The following is a 20,148-nucleotide window of genomic DNA, read 5'->3' on the forward strand; positions in this document are numbered from 1 at the left end:
AGAAAAAGGTACCTGAACATTTGTCTGAGTCGCTCCGCTGGGGTCGCAGTAAACATTCAAAAGCTGCGCATAGGCTATGAGAGACGCTAGATCGGAGGGCTTCGTATTAATTTAGACTGCCTAGGGTTGTTAATCAAACGTTCATTGACATCGCATAGCACATAGGCGTTTTTACATTTCGCCTCCATCGAGAGGCAGTCGCCGGTGCATGGAATAGATCCTGCGACCTTGAACTCAGCAGCCGAACGCATAACCACTAAGCCATCGCGGCGAATTCCTTGTATTCGGCATCAAACTGCTAAGGTCCGCCCTTGAGCCCACATGACAAGGGCAGAAAACGCTTGTGACGTATTATTAATGCGTTAGCATTAGGAGAGTCTGTGCAAGCGGAAATGGTGACCGTCGTCCCGCGTGACCACCTAGGATATAACGAACTATGTATACTACCTCGGATATAATGAACCTTACTATTCCCCCGCAAATATAACGAACTTTGCGTGTTAACTCTAAACCTAAAATGCCACCTCGGATGTAACGAACTTTCGTAAGTTACCTCGGATATAACGAACTAAGTGTGTTGACCCCAAAATAACGAAACTAGAGTTATCACCTCGGACATAACAAAGTTTTAGCGTGTCAAACACCACCAGAAAAAGAGCAGTGCGTGTGAGACCAAAAGAATTAAGCGGAACATTGTGCTGCAAAAATGAAAATAATAACATGAGAATATTGTGAGGAGACGTATACGAGAACTTTATTTCAGCAACAACAGAATAGGTGAGGTGCGTTTCCAGATTCAGCGCAGAGGCTCATGGGTAAGTCGTCTGCTACCGCTACTTCCGGTTCCAAATTTCTCCCCCTACCCGCTTGCTTCACAGCAGTCGCTGTGTTAATTCGCTTCTTACACTAATTTATTTTCACTGCAACACCGCTGATTGTATTGCATCGTCGCAAGACCAACTAGACGTCAGCTCTGTTCTGCTTCGTAGCGTTTCTTCGCATGAAGTACAACCAAAATAGTGCAAACGGTAGGAGGTTTTCTATGCGTATGCAGTGCGATGTGTTAAGACGCGCTGTGCGCGCGGTTGCATGTGTGGATAGTCTGCTAGCCCACTGACAGCTTTTACACCCTTTGAGGCAAATACATCTATCGTTTGCTAAACTGTGCAAGCTCAACCTTCGTCGTGTTCGTGGTGCAGCAAAAAAAAAACAACAACAAACTAATATATAATGAGCAACGCGTTAAAATAGTTCAACCGCGCACACAGTCGACTGCCGTGCATACGCCGAACAGCCAGCCTATGCTGGCAATATTAGAATCCACGAGAAAACACTCTTACCTTTCATTATTGTTAATTTCTGCACTCAGGACGTGTTCATAAGCAGCACGCGCTGATCTTACGGTGATGCTGTGCAATACGCAATGTCGCAGCACAAACAGATTAGCGAATAAACAATGCCCGAATGCACGGCAATTGCAATGCAGAAGGCATTGCGTGGAAGAAATTTGGAACCGGAAGTAGCTGGCAGACGATTTTTTCATGGTTGCTTGCATTCACTTGGGAAACGCACCTCACCTATTAGCAGCATGCTAAAGCACTCATAAGATCCACCGAAAATCACACTGACTTTTTTTTTTTTTTACCAAACGGGCGGTGCTGCCATCTGGCCAACCCAAGCTTAATGAAAGGCTACATCTTTAAAAGAAACCGCAAGATGGCAACTGCGCCCGTTTAGGAGAAACAAATGAGAACTTGGAACAAAGAATCTCGCAATTCGAACGCAAATGTAGTCGAAAACCTGAAAGCGGAGTTTCTTGCTTCCGACGGAACTTCCCGTAGTGATTGGACTATTGCAGCATCATATTAAGGGAAGAACACTGCATGCATATTTATTCAAGCACCGTACGTACAAGGGACAGACTTCAGTCAAATATTTTCAGGCCGCAGACGATAAGAAGCAGTCTATCTTTCTTTACAACCCACTAGGCAGCAGAAAACTGCTCGCGATAAGGTCTGCAGCAAACGAGATTGCGGCATTTCAGTTGCCCCTTCTTTGTCAGAGACGCAGTGCGAGTGTGAGTTTATGTCGTGCGGACAGCAGGAGCTGGAAACGGCGAAATGGAAGTGGCTTCGGGCTCAGGTCGATTTCCGCTGTTCGTCGTGGATGCCTTCACGAAGGCTCCCTTCTCGGGCAACCCTGCGGCCGTGGTGTTTCTACAGGACGACAGCGTACGTACATTGAACCGTAAACTCAAAGGCAGTCAAGATGGTTTTGTCCTCAGAAGAGGAGAAAAAAGGCAAACGCAAAATTTTTGTCGCGAAGGCAGATCGGTCCACGCGATGTTTTTTTCAAGGGCCTGGCATATATTTGGCCAAGAATTTTGTTAACATTGCACATATTGGGAAATACGCGCAACAACGAACGCAGAAAACTAGGGGTGTGGAATATCAATTTTTCGAATACGAACCTGAACGAATAGTTAGGCTCCAATATCGACGCAGATGGCTTCATTCAAATGGCATTTTTATTTTAACAAGCTGGAACAATGGCCCTTGTTGAAGAATGGACCAGTGAGCTCTCTTCATCATGAGTCAAGGTGAAGTTTGAAAGACCGACAATTGAGGTTTGCAGCTGGGGTGACAGTGGCAACGCAATCTGGCATTTCGTGCACAGGAAGATTTTGTTGCGCGAAGCTTTTTGGACTTGATGGAGTTTATCTCGGCCCACTTTTTGTCTTTTTACACATCAAGGGTGGCGCGCAAGAAAATTAGAGCGGTTCGGCAATTTTTTTCTATATTAGTTAATGACTTTAGGGATGATTGGTGCGCACCCAAAACAACCCGCGGAAATCCCAAAGCAGCCGTTGCTGATGTGTTTTCCCACTTTGCAGTGCTGCTACTAGACAGATTGAACGTTGCTGGTTTTAACATAAACGCGGAGACCGTGTGGAGCTCCGGAGGATGCTACATAAGTTTTGGAATATATTAGCATGAAGTTCGGAACGAATGTGTTTTTTAACAACTTTTCTCATGCGTAGAAATTTATCCGAGAATTTGGGGCAAAACCTATCGTCCTGCAGGAAGCGAATTTATTAGTCTCAGGCGGTTTTCTTTAAGGTGTCCGGGTGTTTCTTTCGGAGGTTGTAGTGGTTGTCCTCGGCTTAGGCATGGTCAACTGGAGCTTGGAGCAGACGTAGTATAGGTTCTGGAAGTTTTTGCTCTGGAAGTGGAACCTCCAGAGCAGCGAATGTTGTGATCCTGAAGGTTGGAACACCGAGTAGTAAAGACCCGAGAGCCAGAATGTCGGGGATTGGCAAGTGTTGGCTCAGGATTTGAGCAACTCGCATGCAGCACAAATGCGTGAAGAATATATCGTTCAGTCCATATCTTCTCACGCTGTATAGCGACCGAGGGGGAGGGGGGGGGTGATAGCGCATGTTTTTAAACCTACAACAGCGCCTTGCTGCTGTCGTCATGCGAGAACACCTGTGGCACATAGCCGAAGTTATCCGAGCGAGAACTTAGTGCTCCCCAAGAAAAGAAAACAACCTACTTTACCAAATTCCCTATAGCTTTCACAACACTTTCAAACATTTACCGCTAACAAAATGCTCGAAGTAAAGCCTAGAGTTGTCCGTGGAGCACGTTGCAGGCAGTCTGCCAGCAGATCGAAACGGCGTACTGTTTTCGCCACTCACTGCTTGATGACGCTCGGATCATGTTGCATCTCGTTTCATCTCGTTGCTGCAGTTTGAGGCAGCGCACAACATCCCTTTTCCAGCTATGCGAGCGTTAGTAATCAGGAACGAAAGGTCAAAGCCGCACATCTGCAAGCAATGCCTACACAAACGAAACCGCAGGAACGACCCGGAAGTCCAAATTCACGTGACAGAGCTTCGCCGTGACGCAATGTCCACCATAGTTTGGGCACCACCTATTGGTCCCGATGCGGCAGGAGTGTGCTCAGCTTCCTACAGCTTCCCGTATGGTGCCAAGGCGATTTGCTCATGCGCCATGATGGCGCGCGAGCTGCCGGTACTGAGACGTGTTGTAAATGTAAACACCTGACACTACCTAGTTAACCTCATGACTCTCCTAACCTTTGTTTGTAATGTGCTCACTCTCGCAATGCGCGTTAATTTATGCGCAGGAGATTGAAGACCACCGCAAGCAGTCGATTGCTGCGGAGATGAAGCACTCGGAGACTGCTTTTGTGTCTAAGCAGAAAGCTGAAGACCAGTTCGACAAAAGTGAGTGAAGACGTGTGTCAAGGATCTGAATCCTTTTGCTGCCACAAGCGTGCTTTCTTAGTTTTCCCTCTCCCGATCGTTCTGCGACTCATGCTGACTCGACGTTCTTTTTCAGCCTCATGCTTCAAGCTGCGTTGGTTCACGCCCCAGAACGAAGTGGCTCTCTGCGGTCACGCAACTCTGGCGACGGCGGCCGCCATCTTTGGCGAGTGGGGTTCGTCTGCTTGCTATTCATATAACCCAAATTCCCAGCGCTGCGAAAAGATGGAGAAAAAAAATTCGGGGGGACTTAAGCTCAGCCTTAATTGTATGACGTTTAATAGAGACATTTAGAATTAGGTGACCCTATCGGTTGGGGGCTTAGCAGGGTACCAGTGGCATGCGCAGTACAATAAGGCCCCTTCAGCTATCAGGACAACAAAACGGAGAGGCGTTATTGTCCTGCGCCTGCATGCGCACATGCGCCCCGCTATTCCCCTATGCCCCTGACCGATAGGGACACCCTATTCTAGAAGTCTCTAATTTCTCCCTTCAGCGGCCTGGGGTCCTCTTTGCATATATCACTTCGCAGACACAGACAGCGGCGGACAACACACACAAGGACTCCGATTTCAGCAACAGCTGGGATGTGAAATGCGCATGCCGGTCGGTGTGTTTTAGTAACTCTGGGTAGGGGCAGAGTCCTTAGCACTCTGGTGGGGGTTTTGAACGTTTGTTACGCCTCTACCAGAGCGGTATTGAACTACACTGCCCCGGCATTCGCTGGAGAGCTGGAGTAGCCGTGTGATGCTACCCGTCGTAGAGCATATACGGGCGTAGGGTCAGGAACAGTGGCGCATCCATCCATATAAGGCGGCCGTCCCGTGTTAAAGGCGCAGGGACACGGGTGAGGTATAGAGTGAGAGGGGATGGATGGAGTGGTGGAATGGCACCCAGCGGGATGTCATGACGTGCCCGTGACATCACTGTATTTGGATTCGGATCAGTCACCGTGGCGTGCTTCCATGTCGTCACTATAAGCGTCACTGTGTTCAAACCAGTCAGCGTGGTGCGTTACACCTGCTTTTTTCTCTTCCCCTTTTCTCCTCGTACCATTTCATGTTACGCCAAGGCTGTAGAAAACATGCTCTGAACAGCTGTTGCTGTAGAAAAGAAAGAGGACGTTGGAAACACACATTACCTTTGTTATTCACATGACCTTTGTTATCTCTAACTCTAGGACCTCAGGGCGAGTGACTGTGCCTGCATCGACATACGGAGGGATACCACTGCATTAGAGTATAAGATGTTCAATTGTTTATATAGAGTTACCACATATTGCACATGTGTCATCTACTTGGTTAAATTTCTTTTTGTAGCTTTGCATTCAGCCGACGCGGTGGCTCAGTGGTTATAGCGTTCGGCTGCTGATCCGAAAGACGCGGGTTCGATCCCGGCTGCGACTGTCGAATTTACAGCGAATACAGCGAAAACGTAGTTTTTACATATTCGACCTGGGACCCGTCAACAAACTGCGCAACACTTGATTTTGTGTCACCTCATGGTAACTGCAAGATTACGCATCAATAAGACCACACGGCCAGCTCCGCTCGAATTGAGCTTTCAGTGGTCTTGGCCGCAGTCTACAAAATAATAGAGGAGTCACTTAGTTGACTGCAAGGACCCGGAGGACGAGTGATCATATACACCGGCAGCCAAGATGCCCTGAAACGACTCTTGCAGAATCGGCCCCATTTTGGGCAACATCAAAACGTGGAGCCACGCACTCTCTCGAGCCCATGGCTTGGAGGTGAGAGTGGACAGGGTATACAGGGACAGGGTGGCGGCGTCGGCAACGAGGCCGCGCACGTGTTGGCGAGCAAGACCGTAAGCGATGACCGCTCCGTCTCGGCACACACAATCCTGCCCGCACCGAACGACCTTACCCGGCCGCACATGTCAAAGTGGCCAGAAAAGAAAGACGGTGTGCCCTCCCGGCGCACACGCCAGCTAATCCCAACCCCCTGCCTCCTGGACTTCACCGCAGTGTCCAAGTCCTCATCCATAAGGCCCGCACGGAATACGCACTCACTGCAGATGTCATTGCTGAATGGCTGTCCAATAAGAAACCTAGGCGCCACGAGCTGCTCGCGGCTGAGACAGACGACCGGCAGAGTAACGCTGAAGACGCTCAAGTATATGCCAACGAACATGTGGACACAGTAACGTGCAGAAAGTGCAACATGGAAGCCTACCAACAGGCGCAGCACATGTTGTGAGACTGCCATGGCTACCACGACGTCAGCAGAAAACATCTCAAAAGGCATGTCGCCACATTCTGTGCTTGGATTACGCACACCGAGCAACGACGCCTGGGCCCGACATACTCTTCCTCTAGGACTTTGCGAGGGAGGCAGGAACTGACCTCGAAATGTGATTTCCCTCTCCCTACTTCTCCTCTCCCGTGAATAGGGCTCTGTGCCAGCTCCATTTAATACAGATTATTCACCTCAACTCAAGGGAACTAGTTGGACCTGGATGCAAATCAGAAAGACAGCACCCATTCTGGTTGCCACATCACTTCCGCTTCTGAAAATCACCGCTACGTTTCGATGCCATCGGCCCGAAACGAGCATTTCGAGCAGATTAAAATATAAATATTACGATTTCGGGGATCTCTTTGGTCCTTGAGGCATTACGATGTAGCATTATACTGCGCATGCAAAAAACATAAACTCCCTGATTGATTTTCATAGCAGGGCCCCTTTGAAAGCTTACGGAACTAACAAACGGCAAACGATATTAATTTCCTCGCGGCCACGATGCGCATGCCAGAGTCGAGATGGGCAGCGTCCGCACTCGCCCGCAGTGCGCCTTTTAGAGTTTAGCGAAGCGGATCAAGGGACAGAACTTATTTTTCAGCTATGACTATTACACATTATTATACCGCGGATACAACGCATCTATGTATTAAAGCGTAAGCCGTCTCTCTTTCTGTCTGTGTGTATGTGTTAACTTGATGACACCCATAAAAGATGGCGTCCTCATGCAACCTGGCAGGGGGCGGTTCATGGAGGAAGGAAAACTAAGGAGAGGCCCTTCGTATTCCCAATGCATTAGCGAGAATGTGGCGGAAGTGACGTCAAAATTTAGGCTTAAAAAGTCGGGCCACTAGCAACGTTGTTGCTAAGAAAACTCGGGCTACTAGCAACGGCGTACGGCGTCGTTAGCGTCGTTGTTGCTAGGGGCCCGAGTGTTTCTCGGTGGCGGTGGACGGGCTTTCGGCACGGTGTGTTCGGCCTTGCGTGTTTAAGTCTACATGCGTAGCGTCGTGACGTTACGCACGCACCTAGGATTGCTTTTAAATGCGGCAAATAACCGCTCATTCGATATTTTGTTCGTCAAACTTGGTGTCGTTACGCGGAGCGATCGATGCATTGAAATGAATCTCGCGAAAAGGTGGCACTCCGGAACCGCGCTTCGACACGCGAAGAAGCGTTGATTGTTTTGATCAGCGAACTTTCGCACCTCACCAAACGGCACAGAAACATGAAGCCGCTCTCGGCGATGCTGAGCTGCGTTTCGAAGGCCACACGGCGGGTGTACGGTAGCCCGAGGAGGATGGTGATGTTGTCTTCGCCTGGCGTCGGAAAAGGTTCACCGCACCTGTGCGCCGGTCTGTGTCTAGGTGCGTGTTTGCGGGGAGGGAGGTGTAGGAGTGTAGCGGCGAGCGGCGCGGTTTTTTTATACCTTTCTTTTACGAAGCGCTTGCGAGCCGCGCGCGATACCCGCCCCGTAGCTCGGTGGAGAAGAAAGATAGTGAGGAAAGCGGAGCCAACTTCCGGTTGCGCGGCGGCTTCACAAAAAGTGACGTCAGGGCCTCTCCTTAGTTCTTTCCTTCCTCCATGGGGCGGTTAAATTAATGATGGGTCGCGCGAGATTCCTTGGGACACGCTGGATCGCACAAGTCTCACCGGTGGCAGCACCTGCTATCCCAGGGCAGTGGTGCACCGCTTAACCGCTGCATCTGCGCCAGGGGTAGTATGAGGACTACCTGGGGTCTATGAATGTGAAGTATAAAGACACCAATTCTGCATGTATGGGCATTGACCCGTTAGCTATCACGTCATACCCATAAGACGATAGCTATCACGTCATACCCTCGTGAAGGCGACTGCCTTCACGAAATCAGCGTCCAGATCAGAAGGCGTACAGCGGCGTCGCGTCGGGTACGTAGAGCCATGCAGAGTTAGAATTGCCAGCTGCGTGGCATAGGTTACATCACGCTGCAGCGCGCGGCGACTGCGTTCACGAAGTGAGCATGCTCGCTTACACCTTCTCACACGTAAGAATTCGTAAGTGCCTCTGACGACTTTACTATAGTGAATTCTACAGTGAAAATCCGCCCACATTCAGGGCCGTCACACAAAATTCCTTCACGACAAAAATTTGTCCGTTGTTAAAGCCTTCCTAGTTACTTAAACAAAGAGCTAATCACAAGACGAAATTATAAGCTCAACTATTTCGAGTTCTCTAGCTTCTTTGATATAGTCAAACATTAAAAAGCTGATTTCATTCGATGTTGTGATTTGTTAGCGGAGTAATACAGGATGCCACCGACTGTGACCCACTGTTTCCAACTGCAGTTTTTTTTTATTTGTGACCTTTTATAGGAGAATATTCTACTAGACCGGACGTGCCTGCTCCGGTTAACTTTTTTTTCGCGACCTGCGTGCTCTATAAACCTTTAACTCTGAGTGCATTTTTCTTGAAAAGTATGACAAAAACCTCATTTCCAGGAAATCCGTCCCAAGAACTTCAGTTCCACACCAAGAGTGGTGTGCTCAAAGCAACAAAAGAGCCAGACGGCGCCATCCTGCTTGACTTGCCAGCGAGGACATCGGTGATAGTGGTGAGTGCTCAATCTGATTCGAAGGTTGCCAATATACCTTTTGCTTTTGGGTCATCCCACGTCAAACAGAGCCGCCGCAGTGGCTCAGTGGTTATGGTGCTCGGCTGCTGACCCGAAGGACGCGGGTTCCATCCCGGCCGCGGCGGTTGAATTTCTTTGGAGGAGAAATTCTAGAGGCCCGTGTACTGTGCGATGTCAGTGCACGTTAAAGAACCCCAGGTGGTCGAAATTTCCGAAGCCCTTTACTACGGCGTCCTTCATAGACTCAGTTGCTTTTGGACGTTAAACCCTCATAAACCATGAACCATAAATTTATGGATCTTTATCCCACTGTTGAAAGTAACTTCGCTCAATATTCTTGGGGGAAAAAAATTTCCAAATCATGTATTGCAGAATAGTGAAAAACTAAGTGTCATTATAAAGCAACAAAAATTACTTTTTTTTTTTATACGCTCGAGATCTTTTCTCAAACTTAGTATGAAAGCATCAGCCGAGAAATAACTACCAGCAGGAAATACTTTATATATTGGAGATTATTTTTTTAGCCCAAAATGTGCCATGTATATAATTTTTCAGAAAACGCACGCGACATGCATGAGCGATAATAAATGGTTCTTGGACTGTCTAGGACATGACAAAATGTTTGTACTCGAATAGAACGGTATACCCAAATGGAAAAAAAAATCGAAGTCTCAAAAAGGTGCGATTTGCCGCGTATTCAGTGTATGCAGCTGGTTACATAACTAATACGATTGTAATAACGCTGAGCAATTTTTATCGGAGCAATTTTTGTTTCAGGAGAGAAAAAAAAAGTTTAACATGACTGCGGCGCTGCTCGAAATCCTAATATCACGTTCAGGCGTTCATGCTCCCACGCCCTCCTCCTAGCGGGCACCAGCGCCTCTCACTTGAGGTGCTTACAAGAACAGTGACGGGCTCTCGACGTATGCACCGCTAGCTATTCGCCTAATCAAACAAATAGAATACAGGACTGATCCAAAATGCATAAAAAAGACATCTTACTGTATACCATTGCAGCATCCAGCGAAGAGTGTTGTTAGCGTAAAGGCGTTAATCACAAGTGACAGGTTCAGCCGTATGACATGCTAATGTCACCACAGTAAATATGAGAGACATAGCTAACTGAAGATCATGAGCCGATAGATTATCTTTCAGAAAGTTTTTGCAAATGATTGTGTATCGCAATCATTCGATTGTGATACGCAACCACGCAGGACAAGACAGAGGAACTTGAATGTTCACTTAATCTGGGGAGAAGCAACTTGTTTCTACAGCTCTCAGGGTCCACTTCAAAAGCAGAGCACAAAAAGGCTCCCGTGAGACTCTGGCAAGAGCTTGCCATTCAGTCCAGTTGCATAACGGGACAACCACCACTGGCGGCGATGATAAAGTTAAAAAAAATTTTTCCCGCCTAAAGCAAAAATTGCTCCAATAAAAAAACTGCTGAGCGCGTAATTAAAATCATATGATATGTAATGAACCGCATTTTGTATTTTTACTCGAACCACCTCAGTATGGAATTTAAGCCTGAATACGTGGCAAATCGCACTTTTTTGCTCCTTAATTCGGAATTTTTTCGTTAACTTATTCTACTCCATTCGAGTTTAAACACTTTTATCGAATAGTACATGCCCCAGAGAGCCGATGGAGCGTATCTAAAACGCTTCATCGGCTCTCTGGGGCATGTGCTATGTTGGTACATGTTCTCACATGTCGCGAACGTTTCCTGAAAAAAAAAAAAAACTGTAAACATGATATTTTTGTGCTGAAATAAATAACTGAAAACATGAAAAATAAAGCATTTCCTGCAGGCTCTTAGTTCTGGGCTGATATTAAAGCAAAAGGCTTCTCTTCTATATTGTTCAGGAAAATTGTTGAGCGTAGAAAACGGAAAACTAAGCTTGTACATTTTTAAATAAGAGCTCAATTTTCCCTCGTCTCGAAAATTTAAAGGGGTGGCAGCTGACTAGAAAAATTTGTCCCCAAAAATATATTGAGGAAAATTACTTTCGACATTATATAGAGAGCAATAAAATTTATTAAAGAAATCGGGGAGGGCCGAGCGCAAAGTCTGATGCGTTTAGCGTGGAATGGCCCTTTTGAGAAAAATGGTGTGATGCATGCTGCAGCGCAACTGACACATATGCAGGAAAGAAAGCGCCCATGACGACGCAAAGACAGACGTAACACACGGCGAAGCATGTCTCGTGTTTCCTCTCCCGTGTGTTGCGTTTTTTTTTTGCGCTGAATTTCCATCATTAGAGAGTTTTAGCATAGCGGAAACCTATTAGCGTAGACGTATACCGGATTAAAGGGCGCGCGCTGCGCATGCAGGCGCCACTATGCATGCGCAGCAGCGCTGGCAGCAGCTGCACACCTTGTAAGAGCACCCTCTAATGACGCCTCTGCAACCTAGTATGAAGTGTATGGTTCTTCGCGTAGCTGACTAAAATTGAGATCGAGCAGAGGCCTGCGATCAGGGTTTGTTTATCCAGCTAAATGGAAATGGTAACAACAAAACGTCGCTGGGCATGTCATAATATTGACAGAACTGGCCACTAGGACCACTATGGTGGCTGAGGCATACTGCCGGAAGGTGTGGCGCGATATAGCTAGAGCATCGAGAAGCCTTTACGTGCCAGCAAAAATGGACCAGTGATGAATAATTTTGTCTCTTCCCGCCACAACCCACGGTGTCATCCCCGTTCCGGCAGGAAGAGGCAAAGTACCGGAGCCTCCTTGACGTGAGTGGAGCGGCGTTTCCTCATCTTTTTTTGCCACCGCCGCCATTGCCGTTTTATAGTGTGCCCAGTATGCAAGTGCAAGCTAGAGGCGTTTCCTTCTGACGTCGATTTTTCTGGGACAATTACAGGCGATGCCCTTGTATACGTAGGTTATAGGATCGATCTCAACGCGTGCACATATTGCACTTCGGCGGAGAAAGCAGAGGATTGGACAGTCGTTGACGCGTAGCCCAGTTGGTCGAGCATCGGACGCGAAATTCGGAGTTCGTGGGATCGGATCCCACCGGCGGCATGTGTTTGTTTTTATGCGTAGCATATTGCAGTCACTCAGTTCAGCCCTTGGGCGCGGCCGGGCAGCCACCAAACCACGTGACGTGACGTCACGTGGTTTGGTGACGTCACGTCACGTCATCAAACCACCTGAAAAAATAAATAAAGAAAAATAAAAAAGAACAAAAAAAAACAAAAAAATACGAAAGAAAAAATACATAAGAAAAAAAATAAAAAAAGGACGTCTGAGCATGGTGGCGGTTGCCACCGCCCCGTTTCAAAGGGGGCGCTCCTATCCATCCATCCATCCATCCATCCATCCATACGTCACGGAGGAAAAGCTGCTGAGAAAATCGAGTGCCGCCAAGCAATACGTCTCGCGCAAAAAGACCGCGCAATATGCAACGCATTCTTGGCTTAACCAAGCTAAGCCTGGGCATCTTTTTCTTCTGCTTTCTTATCAGTTATCTTTAGGTCAAAAAATTATCTTCAATGATTACGCTGTTAATCTCCAATTGATTAACGCCACAAATTGGGGTGGGGGGAAGAAAACATCTCCTATGCTCCTTGGTTTTCGTGGCTGTTGGCTTCAGTCTATGTCATACCGAGCATCTCTTTTCCCTTCACTTGTATGCTTAATAGTTTAATGAGGCCTCCGAATCTGGCAGTCTTCATACCATAGGTAGCATAAGAGGGCTCTCGCACAGCTTCCGCCCTCACCGTTCGACCACGTTCCTACGTGGCACTCGCGGTAATACGTCCGCTGCTACGGATGAGGGTGGCGCTGGTGAACACTCTCAAGGTTCGGTTACACTGAACATAAATATCCCCGAAAGCAGCAGATTGCACAGCCGTCGCCATAGTTCAGTTGGTAGAGCACCGGACGCGAAATTCGGAGGTTGTGGGTTCGGATCCCACAGGCGGCATGTGTTTGTTTTTCCTTCTGCTTATCAGTTATCTTTAGGTCATTAATTATTTACACTATTAATCTCCAATTAATTAACACCACAAGTTGGGAAAGAAAAAAGAAAACATCGCCTATGCTCCTCAGTTTCCATGGCTATTTGTTTCCGTAATGTTTGGCGGAGAAAAGTTGTCGTACATAAATAGTACCCCGACTTAATATTATTGCGATTCATTAACTTGAATTGAAGCTCAAGTGTGAGACAAAACGTCGTGAGGTAGCAAAGATTTTATCGGCTTGCTTGGAGTCGTGGTGTGCTCCGTGCGTCGGTTTTCCCCAGTGTTTTTGCGCCTGTGCCTTGTACAGAAAGTTCCGCCTCTAACAAAACTTCTGCAGTTGTATCCGCAAAATGTGTCAAATTAAAGCTGACCTTCAAAAACGTCATTGACGTACTTGTTGAACAAAATGTAGACGTGGCAATAGCTAGCTAGCGCACATTTCATGTATGCTTGATCGAGCCAGACAGCTACAGAGCTCTTGGGCTGGTTATACCAGACCTCCTGGAAACTGGGGTATATGGAGCATCCACTTTTTGCTTGGAAAAATACGGAATACGCCGAGATAACGGCTACTCTTATGCATCTGTTGCTTCGCATTTTATGTTGTTACTTCGCAACACTGGCGGCACCTACGCCTTTCGCTTCATGACGCTTCTCGGCATTTCTCGGATGTCAAAGCGCCGACCTCTACCGCACCTTCTGCTGATCCCAGAATTGCACTCCTGATAAAAAAACTCGGAACAAGCACAAGTTTTATTGTGCGGTGGGGTAATGCAACAGCGTACGGTCGTTTAACATCACTTTGGGAGCTTATAGCTTTGACCTGGACGAGTAGGAATGACGTCATATTGGTACACAGAATACGGCACCTCTAAATGACACAGATGCTTCCAACCTGCCCTCATTATGCTTTGAACGTAAGGACCATTTACTTGGCTACACTACTAAACTGTTTCGCAAGTGCACGCGCAGCGCCGTCGTGAAGAGTAGGCCTATATGGAAAAACTATTTAATTCAGCCGTATTAAAAAAATTCTGCGGAATATTTTTTGCGCAAACATATATAGCATTGGGTACAAGGCAGACGCTACAGTAGCAGAAAGGAAGGCTTGTAAGAAGAAAGAAGAGAGGTAAGGAAAACATCAAGCAACTAGTCCCCAGACAAACGCTGCTGGAAAGGAGTGTCATCGTGACCAAAACGATGAATTAAATTTGTATCGAGGGGGACATCCAGCGGCATGTTTGATGTCTTAGTTGACAACACACCACTGAGTGGAAAACATATGCAGAAAAATAAATGATCCTTTGTGTCACTGGCACACAACAATCATGGCCCCCAGATGTGAAATTCCTTGACTTGCTGTTTTCTTCCACAGTATCCTTGATGCCAACAGACGCCAGTGAGATCACGACTTGACTCTTGGTTCTCCGCAACAGCAGGTCATGAGACATAGACGATCTCAAAATTTTGCCAGTAAAATATGTAGCCAGTGCAATTAGCCCAGCCTTAAAACACATCTTAGTTGTTGCCTCGAATATGCAGCGTTTCTCAAGGAATGCGGATTGCCAAAGTAGCCGTAGTTCATAAGGGTGGAGACAAAAATGACCTATCGAATTATTGCTCAATTTCTGTTCTCCCCTTTTTCTCGAAGTGTTTTAAAAATATACTATGCAGGCGAATGCCGAGTTTCAGCGAGAAATGCAACATACTAACGCTTAGCCAGCATAGCTTTAAGAAAAATTTCTCGTCAAAAACTGCACTTCTAACACAAAAAGAACTAATTTTAGAGTCCTTTGAACGAAACCTTTTCAAGCCGCCGCGGTGGCTAAGTGGTTATGGCCCCAAAAGACGCGGGTTCGATCCCGGCCGCGGCGGTCGAATTTCGATTTAGGCGGAAGTTCTAGAGGCCCATGCAATGTGCGATGCAAGTGGTAGAAATTTCCGGAGCCCTTCACTACGGCATCCCTCATAGCCTGAATCGCTTTGGAACGTTAAACTCCTATAAACCAAAACCAAACGAAAGCTTTTCACTCTCGTCATTTTGTCGACTGTTCAAAATATTTCCCAAACTCGAGAACCGTGGTTTTCGCGCAGAATTTCATCAAATAATTAGATCGTTCCTCAGTTCCCGTGTCCAACAAGTAACAGTAAACAACGAGTTATAACATTTTAAACGCCTCTCTTCTGGTGTTCCGCAGGGAAGTGTCTTGGAACCACCGTTTTTCCTCATTTTTGTTAACGACATAGTATAAGTAAGATTCCAACTTTTGTCATTTACGCAAATGACACACCTCTATATTCTGCCGATCTGCACAGGTGCAAGATCGAGAACAGCAAGCAGCAGAATGTCTGTTCCTACTCCGTGAATGGTCTGAATCAAACTCACTCACTACAAACCCAGAGAGAAAGCAATTTTTTTAGGCCTCGTACGTAACAAGATTCCTTATACCCCATAAATTTGTCTAAAGATGGGTTCTTCACTCATTCAAATAGTTCCTGCGGACAAAAGTCTAGGAGTTCTTTTAAAGATAATTTGCCATGCACGGAATGAACACGCTCAAATAGTCGGGCATAAGTTGTCGAAGGTTTTTGGGATATAGTCCCCCGCCGGTGCCCTGTCCTGCCCCTCCCCCCCCCCCCCCCCCTTCCGACATCCCCATCGCCCTGTTTCTCTAGACACTTGGCAGTGCTCTTTTTAGGAATGTACAGCCCGGAACGTACCGCCACTCGATGCAAAAAATTACCTTAGGCCCCTTCCAAAAATAATTTCTGGCTAGGTCCCTGCATCCATGCCCACAAATGTTTTAGCGTCGCCGGCTCGGCCTTTGGGCAGTTGTCGCCTATAGTGTGTGCAGACTTAAAAGCAGCTTCGCGCTTCCGCAGGCTGTGCTCGGCGACGTCCCGGCAGCTGAGCTGCGTTACTCGGCCGAAGAGAAGAAGCTTGTGGTGCGCCTGCATGACCGCTGCACCAGGTGGGAACTATCTCCTGCTCTCACTGCCGCCATACTCTGAAAAAACGCTTGTAGCTCGGAGTCGTAATTTATTCACGTGACGCCTTTATAGACAGCGCTGCGAAGCGCTCGAAGCTTCGCGGTGGCTGGACCTTCGGTGGCGGCCTCAGCGAGTCGAATCCTGCCACATTATTTTGCCCTTGCTTCATGGCGCACAACGCGGACAAATACAGGCGAAGCGGGTGAACAAGAGAACGTAGCAGTTTTCCCAGCATAGAGCGCCTTCAAAGAAGTTTTTCATGCGTGTCGAGAAAAGTGGATTTCAGATTCTTGCGAATTTTTCTTCCAAGGTTCGTGGTTGTCGGGAGGTAGATTCCAAAGAGCGAAGAGCGCGTGCGATACGGCCTCCGTACAGGGTTCGTGGAGGGTTTGAGGTGCGCCCGTACCATGGACGTGGGAGTGGTTTCGCGACGTGCGTTGGATACGCGCAGGTCGCAGTTGGAAGCGCTGAGGCCGAGCCCCGCGGAAATGCTACGTGCCGAGAACGACAGTCGAGTGCGTGGCGTGGCTGTCACCGTTCGCGGCGGCGGCGACTACGACTTCCTCTCGCGCTACTTCAGCCCCTGGAACGGCATCCCCGAAGACCCAGTCACCGGTAAGCTATAGATCTGCCTTCTTGCATTTCTGCCATTTTTTATTAGTACCAACACAGTATTAGCATTAGTCCTGGGCGCACCTCGGCAGGGCCGCTCGATCGAGTGGAATCGCTGAGCTACTATGCCTTCCAGCCGGTGATACAACCATAACGAACTCATGAAAACGATTTTTTTTTATTGAGAAGAGTGCGACAGAAGTTTGCGACACCAGCATGCACCACTACGGAGCACAAGGGTCGCGCGTTCTTCGTAAAGCTGTCTGGTTTCTTTCTTCCCAGGGTCTGCTCACACTGTACTCGGTCCTTACTGGGCAGCTGCTCTCGGTAAAGAGGAGCTGAAAGGTGGGCTATTCTGAATCTGTCTAACGCTATAATTCCCAGCTAAGCCACATGATGCGTTCGATCAAAACTAAACCATAAGCTAAACGAAGTCATTTTATAGGAATAGCGCAATAGACATGTCGGTGATACTGAAAGGAAAGACAACCCGAGAGTGATGCTTCCTGTTCGTCGGGCTGCTCACATATGACTGCGAGCCAACTAGCCCAGCTTCGTATAGACTTGTTAAACAGCAGCCTCTACGTGGTGGTTCGGCAGCCTCAGCAACTCAGTCGCGGGTACCATACCGACCGCGGCGGCCGCACTTCGATTATAAAAACGGAAAGGCACCTGTGAGGTGAATTGAGTGCACGTTAGTGAGCCTCGAGTGATCTAAATTTAACTGGAGTCATCATAAAGCGTCATCATAGCCCAGTGTCGCTTTAACTGAATGGAAAGATCCACGATTCTAAAGTCAAGCAACACCGACTTTGGCATCTACACGAATCCTACTCATTTGCACGCATCCCTTATAGAATGGTTTGCCCAGTGACAGCCACCAGCTGTCTTGATGCTTTTATGTGTGTACAGGCTGTCCCAGCTAAAGGTCCCCAGTGTTTTCAAAAAGACGAAGCGTTGCACAAGATAGGCCAGAATCGTTGAAGACTTCACTGCCTGAACTTATCTGATAGGTGTCTTGAGCCAGGAGTCTTTACTGTACTCCATCTCATAAGTTCCTTGCAGCGCTATGAAGGTAGAGTCCTCCTCAGTCAACGGCGCATTTTTTTATTCAAGCTTGCCCCTGCACCCCCTTCCCTGCTTGGCCGCGCCGTCTCAGCACGCTTGCGCATGCGCAGCAGACACTGCAGCAGACTACGACGCTGCGCCCAGCGTTACTATTGGCTGCGCTGGCGGCCAAATACTCCCAGTAGTCCTTGCGAAAGCGCGTGACATCCGGCACACTTTCTGGCGCGCAGCTTGGATAGCGAGGGCCTCTCCTTAGATTTCCTTCCTCCATGGTAGCCAACTTAGCGAGGAATATAATGCTGCCAAGGGCCCCGCCACTTTGGAAACGATACTGTAGCGTATGCAAGAGCCACGCTCGGGAAATAGCGGTACGTAACGCAAGCGTACGATAAGGCTCGATTTGAAATAGCGTTTCGCAGACCATACACCACAATGCACGCTATTTTTTTTTAAACATATTCTATCTCATACGTTTATTTTAAACTGGCAATACATTCTGCAGCGTCGGGACGTCGCCTGTGCACTCATCGCAGCTATGGTAGTGCTGCAAGGAACTACTCAGATGGAGTATAGTTTAGAGCGCGCGGGTGGGAACAGTAAATTCACTAGAATAGAAAAAAAAAAGAAAAGGATGACGAAGTTCCTTTCAACCCGGCTTCAACAGTGTTGTTTTTCCTTCATAGTGGCCAGAAACGTATCAAAACCACTAATATACCGGGGCAGTATTTAGTGCTCCACATGTAAAATGCTTTGTGGGTGTCCGTGCCCTAACTGTATGGTAAACAGAAGGCGTAGATAACTGGGGTGATAGGGACTAGAGACCACCGGGTGGGTCAAAACAAGAGAGCCGTTTTAATAGGGTATACACAAGGGGGAGAATTCGACTCCTTTCCAGCGTGGAGGGTACACGCGCGCGTCACTAAAACGTCACGCCTTTGAGCGCCCAAAGGCATGACGTTTTTGTGGTGTGTGCACGCTACACCCTGCTGAGGGATGGAATTCTCCGCCTTATGAATACCCCTCTACAGAAGCCGCAGAGTTGTCCTCCACCGAAGGTCTCGGCGTCGGCCCACGTACAAGGTGGGGGCTCACGGAGGCCTGTGGTTGGCTCGCGAACGCGTGATAAAAGCACACCTACGGAAGCCGTCTCCTCGCACTCCACTCCACTGCATCATGTAGTGAGTTGGAGCAGTGTTGTTCGAATCCGTCGTGTCGCACTGATAAAACACCTGCGGACTCCTCAGCGAATATACTAATGGACATCCAGCGATTTGGTGTTTGGAGTAGTGTCTAGCTGGGCAAGTTTTATACATACCGCGGAACGGTTGAGCAGTGGCGATTCTGATGCGCAGAGTGATGTGGGCAACGGTTGAGCAGTGGCGATACTGATGAGTAGAGTGATGTGGGAAACTCGTCTTCGCAGCCCACCAAGCATCGGCCCGCGGAGGCGACCTCTTCCTCCGCGTTCCGGCCGGCGGACATCGGCTCCAAATCGGAGGTGACGCCACGGTGGTTCTCAGGGGGGAGCTTCTCATCTGACGCGCTCGTACTCGCGGCGACAGCGGTAGTACGTCACCTGCCCCATCCCGTGCGAAGGGCTCACGTGCAGCGCCTGTAAGCGGTGACGCCTGACAAAAGCAAGAATGACGCACTGCATGGAGGGCCGCCGCAAGATGGTCATATGTTTCGGTGACATATCAATGCACTCCTTTGCTTGGGCCGTGTTCAGAAGACGCGTTTTTTCTTTCCCGAATAAACCAGTGGATATGCATGCGTAAGCCCAAGAAAATGGTATTAGCTCGATTGGTAAATTTTTACTGCTGGAATATTTTCGTTTCGTCCTAGAGGCCGCCACTTTTATCGTGACGCATAGTGCAGCCCGTGGTGTATTTACATGCCGATGTATTTTCTTTTTTTTTCTCATGCTTGGTTTGTGAGTGTAATTAAAAAAAAATTTGGCATCAGATCCTTCCACACTACGGTGCAGTAGTCCTTTCATTTTTGGCGAGACGTACGCGCAGCACACATTCCGTGCGGTGGGAGATGTTGAAGCACTCTTTACGACTGCTGTACTGATATTCATGATGTAAACAGCGCGAACTACAAGGGACAAGAAAAAGAAGGGACACAGGTTCGCGCTGTTTACATCATGAATATCTACCAAATCGCCCAACTGAACGTTTTGCTGCTGTACTGATCTCGCCTTCCGAGGCGTAAAACTACTGCGCGTGCGTGCGAGTAGCTTTGGAGCAAACGGGGGCGGAGCCAAAAAAAAACGAGAGAGGGCCGCGCATCCTCTGCCTCCTGCTACAAGCAGCTCTGGCAGCGTGTCACAA

The 20,148-nt window shown here is 48.1% G+C and overlaps 2 protein-coding genes across 3 annotated transcripts in view; one reads left to right on the top strand and one right to left on the bottom strand.

Annotated features, from left to right (window-relative positions):
- LOC149351683 (vesicle-associated membrane protein 7-like) overlaps positions 1-19,319 on the bottom strand; it is a 95,698-nt gene extending 76,379 nt beyond the window's left edge. Inside the window, exon 1 of the mRNA XM_089581038.1 lies at positions 19,128-19,319. The gene's annotated coding sequence lies outside the window, so the exon portion shown is untranslated. The remainder of the gene's footprint in view (positions 1-19,127) is intronic.
- On the top strand, positions 1,830-19,788 carry LOC149351685 (phenazine biosynthesis-like domain-containing protein). 2 transcript variants are annotated; one of them, XM_089581044.1, is made up of 9 exons: positions 1,834-2,231; positions 4,153-4,252; positions 4,368-4,466; positions 9,031-9,143; positions 11,879-11,908; positions 16,025-16,113; positions 16,584-16,747; positions 17,027-17,089; positions 19,236-19,788. In XM_089581044.1, the coding sequence occupies exons 1-9, from the start codon at positions 2,121-2,123 to the stop codon at positions 19,349-19,351; spliced, it is 885 nt and encodes a 294-aa protein (XP_089437170.1). In that variant the 5' UTR covers positions 1,834-2,120; the 3' UTR covers positions 19,352-19,788. The 2 variants fall into 2 exon arrangements, with proteins under 2 accessions (XP_089437171.1, XP_089437170.1); XM_089581045.1 differs by lacking the exon at positions 17,027-17,089 and having other exon boundaries at positions 1,830-2,231.
- The last annotated feature ends 360 nt before the right edge of the window (positions 19,789-20,148 follow it).

The sequence above is a fragment of the Amblyomma mixtum genome, chromosome 3, assembly GCF_055824585.1.
Source record: "Amblyomma mixtum isolate Tamu chromosome 3, ASM5582458v1, whole genome shotgun sequence".
NCBI lineage: Eukaryota > Metazoa > Arthropoda > Arachnida > Ixodida > Ixodidae > Amblyomma > Amblyomma mixtum.

Excerpts from the sequence above, each read along its gene's own strand:
- LOC149351685 (XM_089581044.1), top strand. The coding sequence starts at position 2,121 with ATGGAAGTGGCTTCGGGCTCAGGTCGATTTCCGCTGTTCGTCGTGGAT. Across the intron at positions 4,253-4,367 it reads TGAAGACCAGTTCGACAAAA|CCTCATGCTTCAAGCTGCGT; the intron begins GTGAGTGAAGAC and ends GTTCTTTTTCAG. Across the intron at positions 9,144-11,878 it reads CGAGGACATCGGTGATAGTG|GAAGAGGCAAAGTACCGGAG; the intron begins GTGAGTGCTCAA and ends CCGTTCCGGCAG.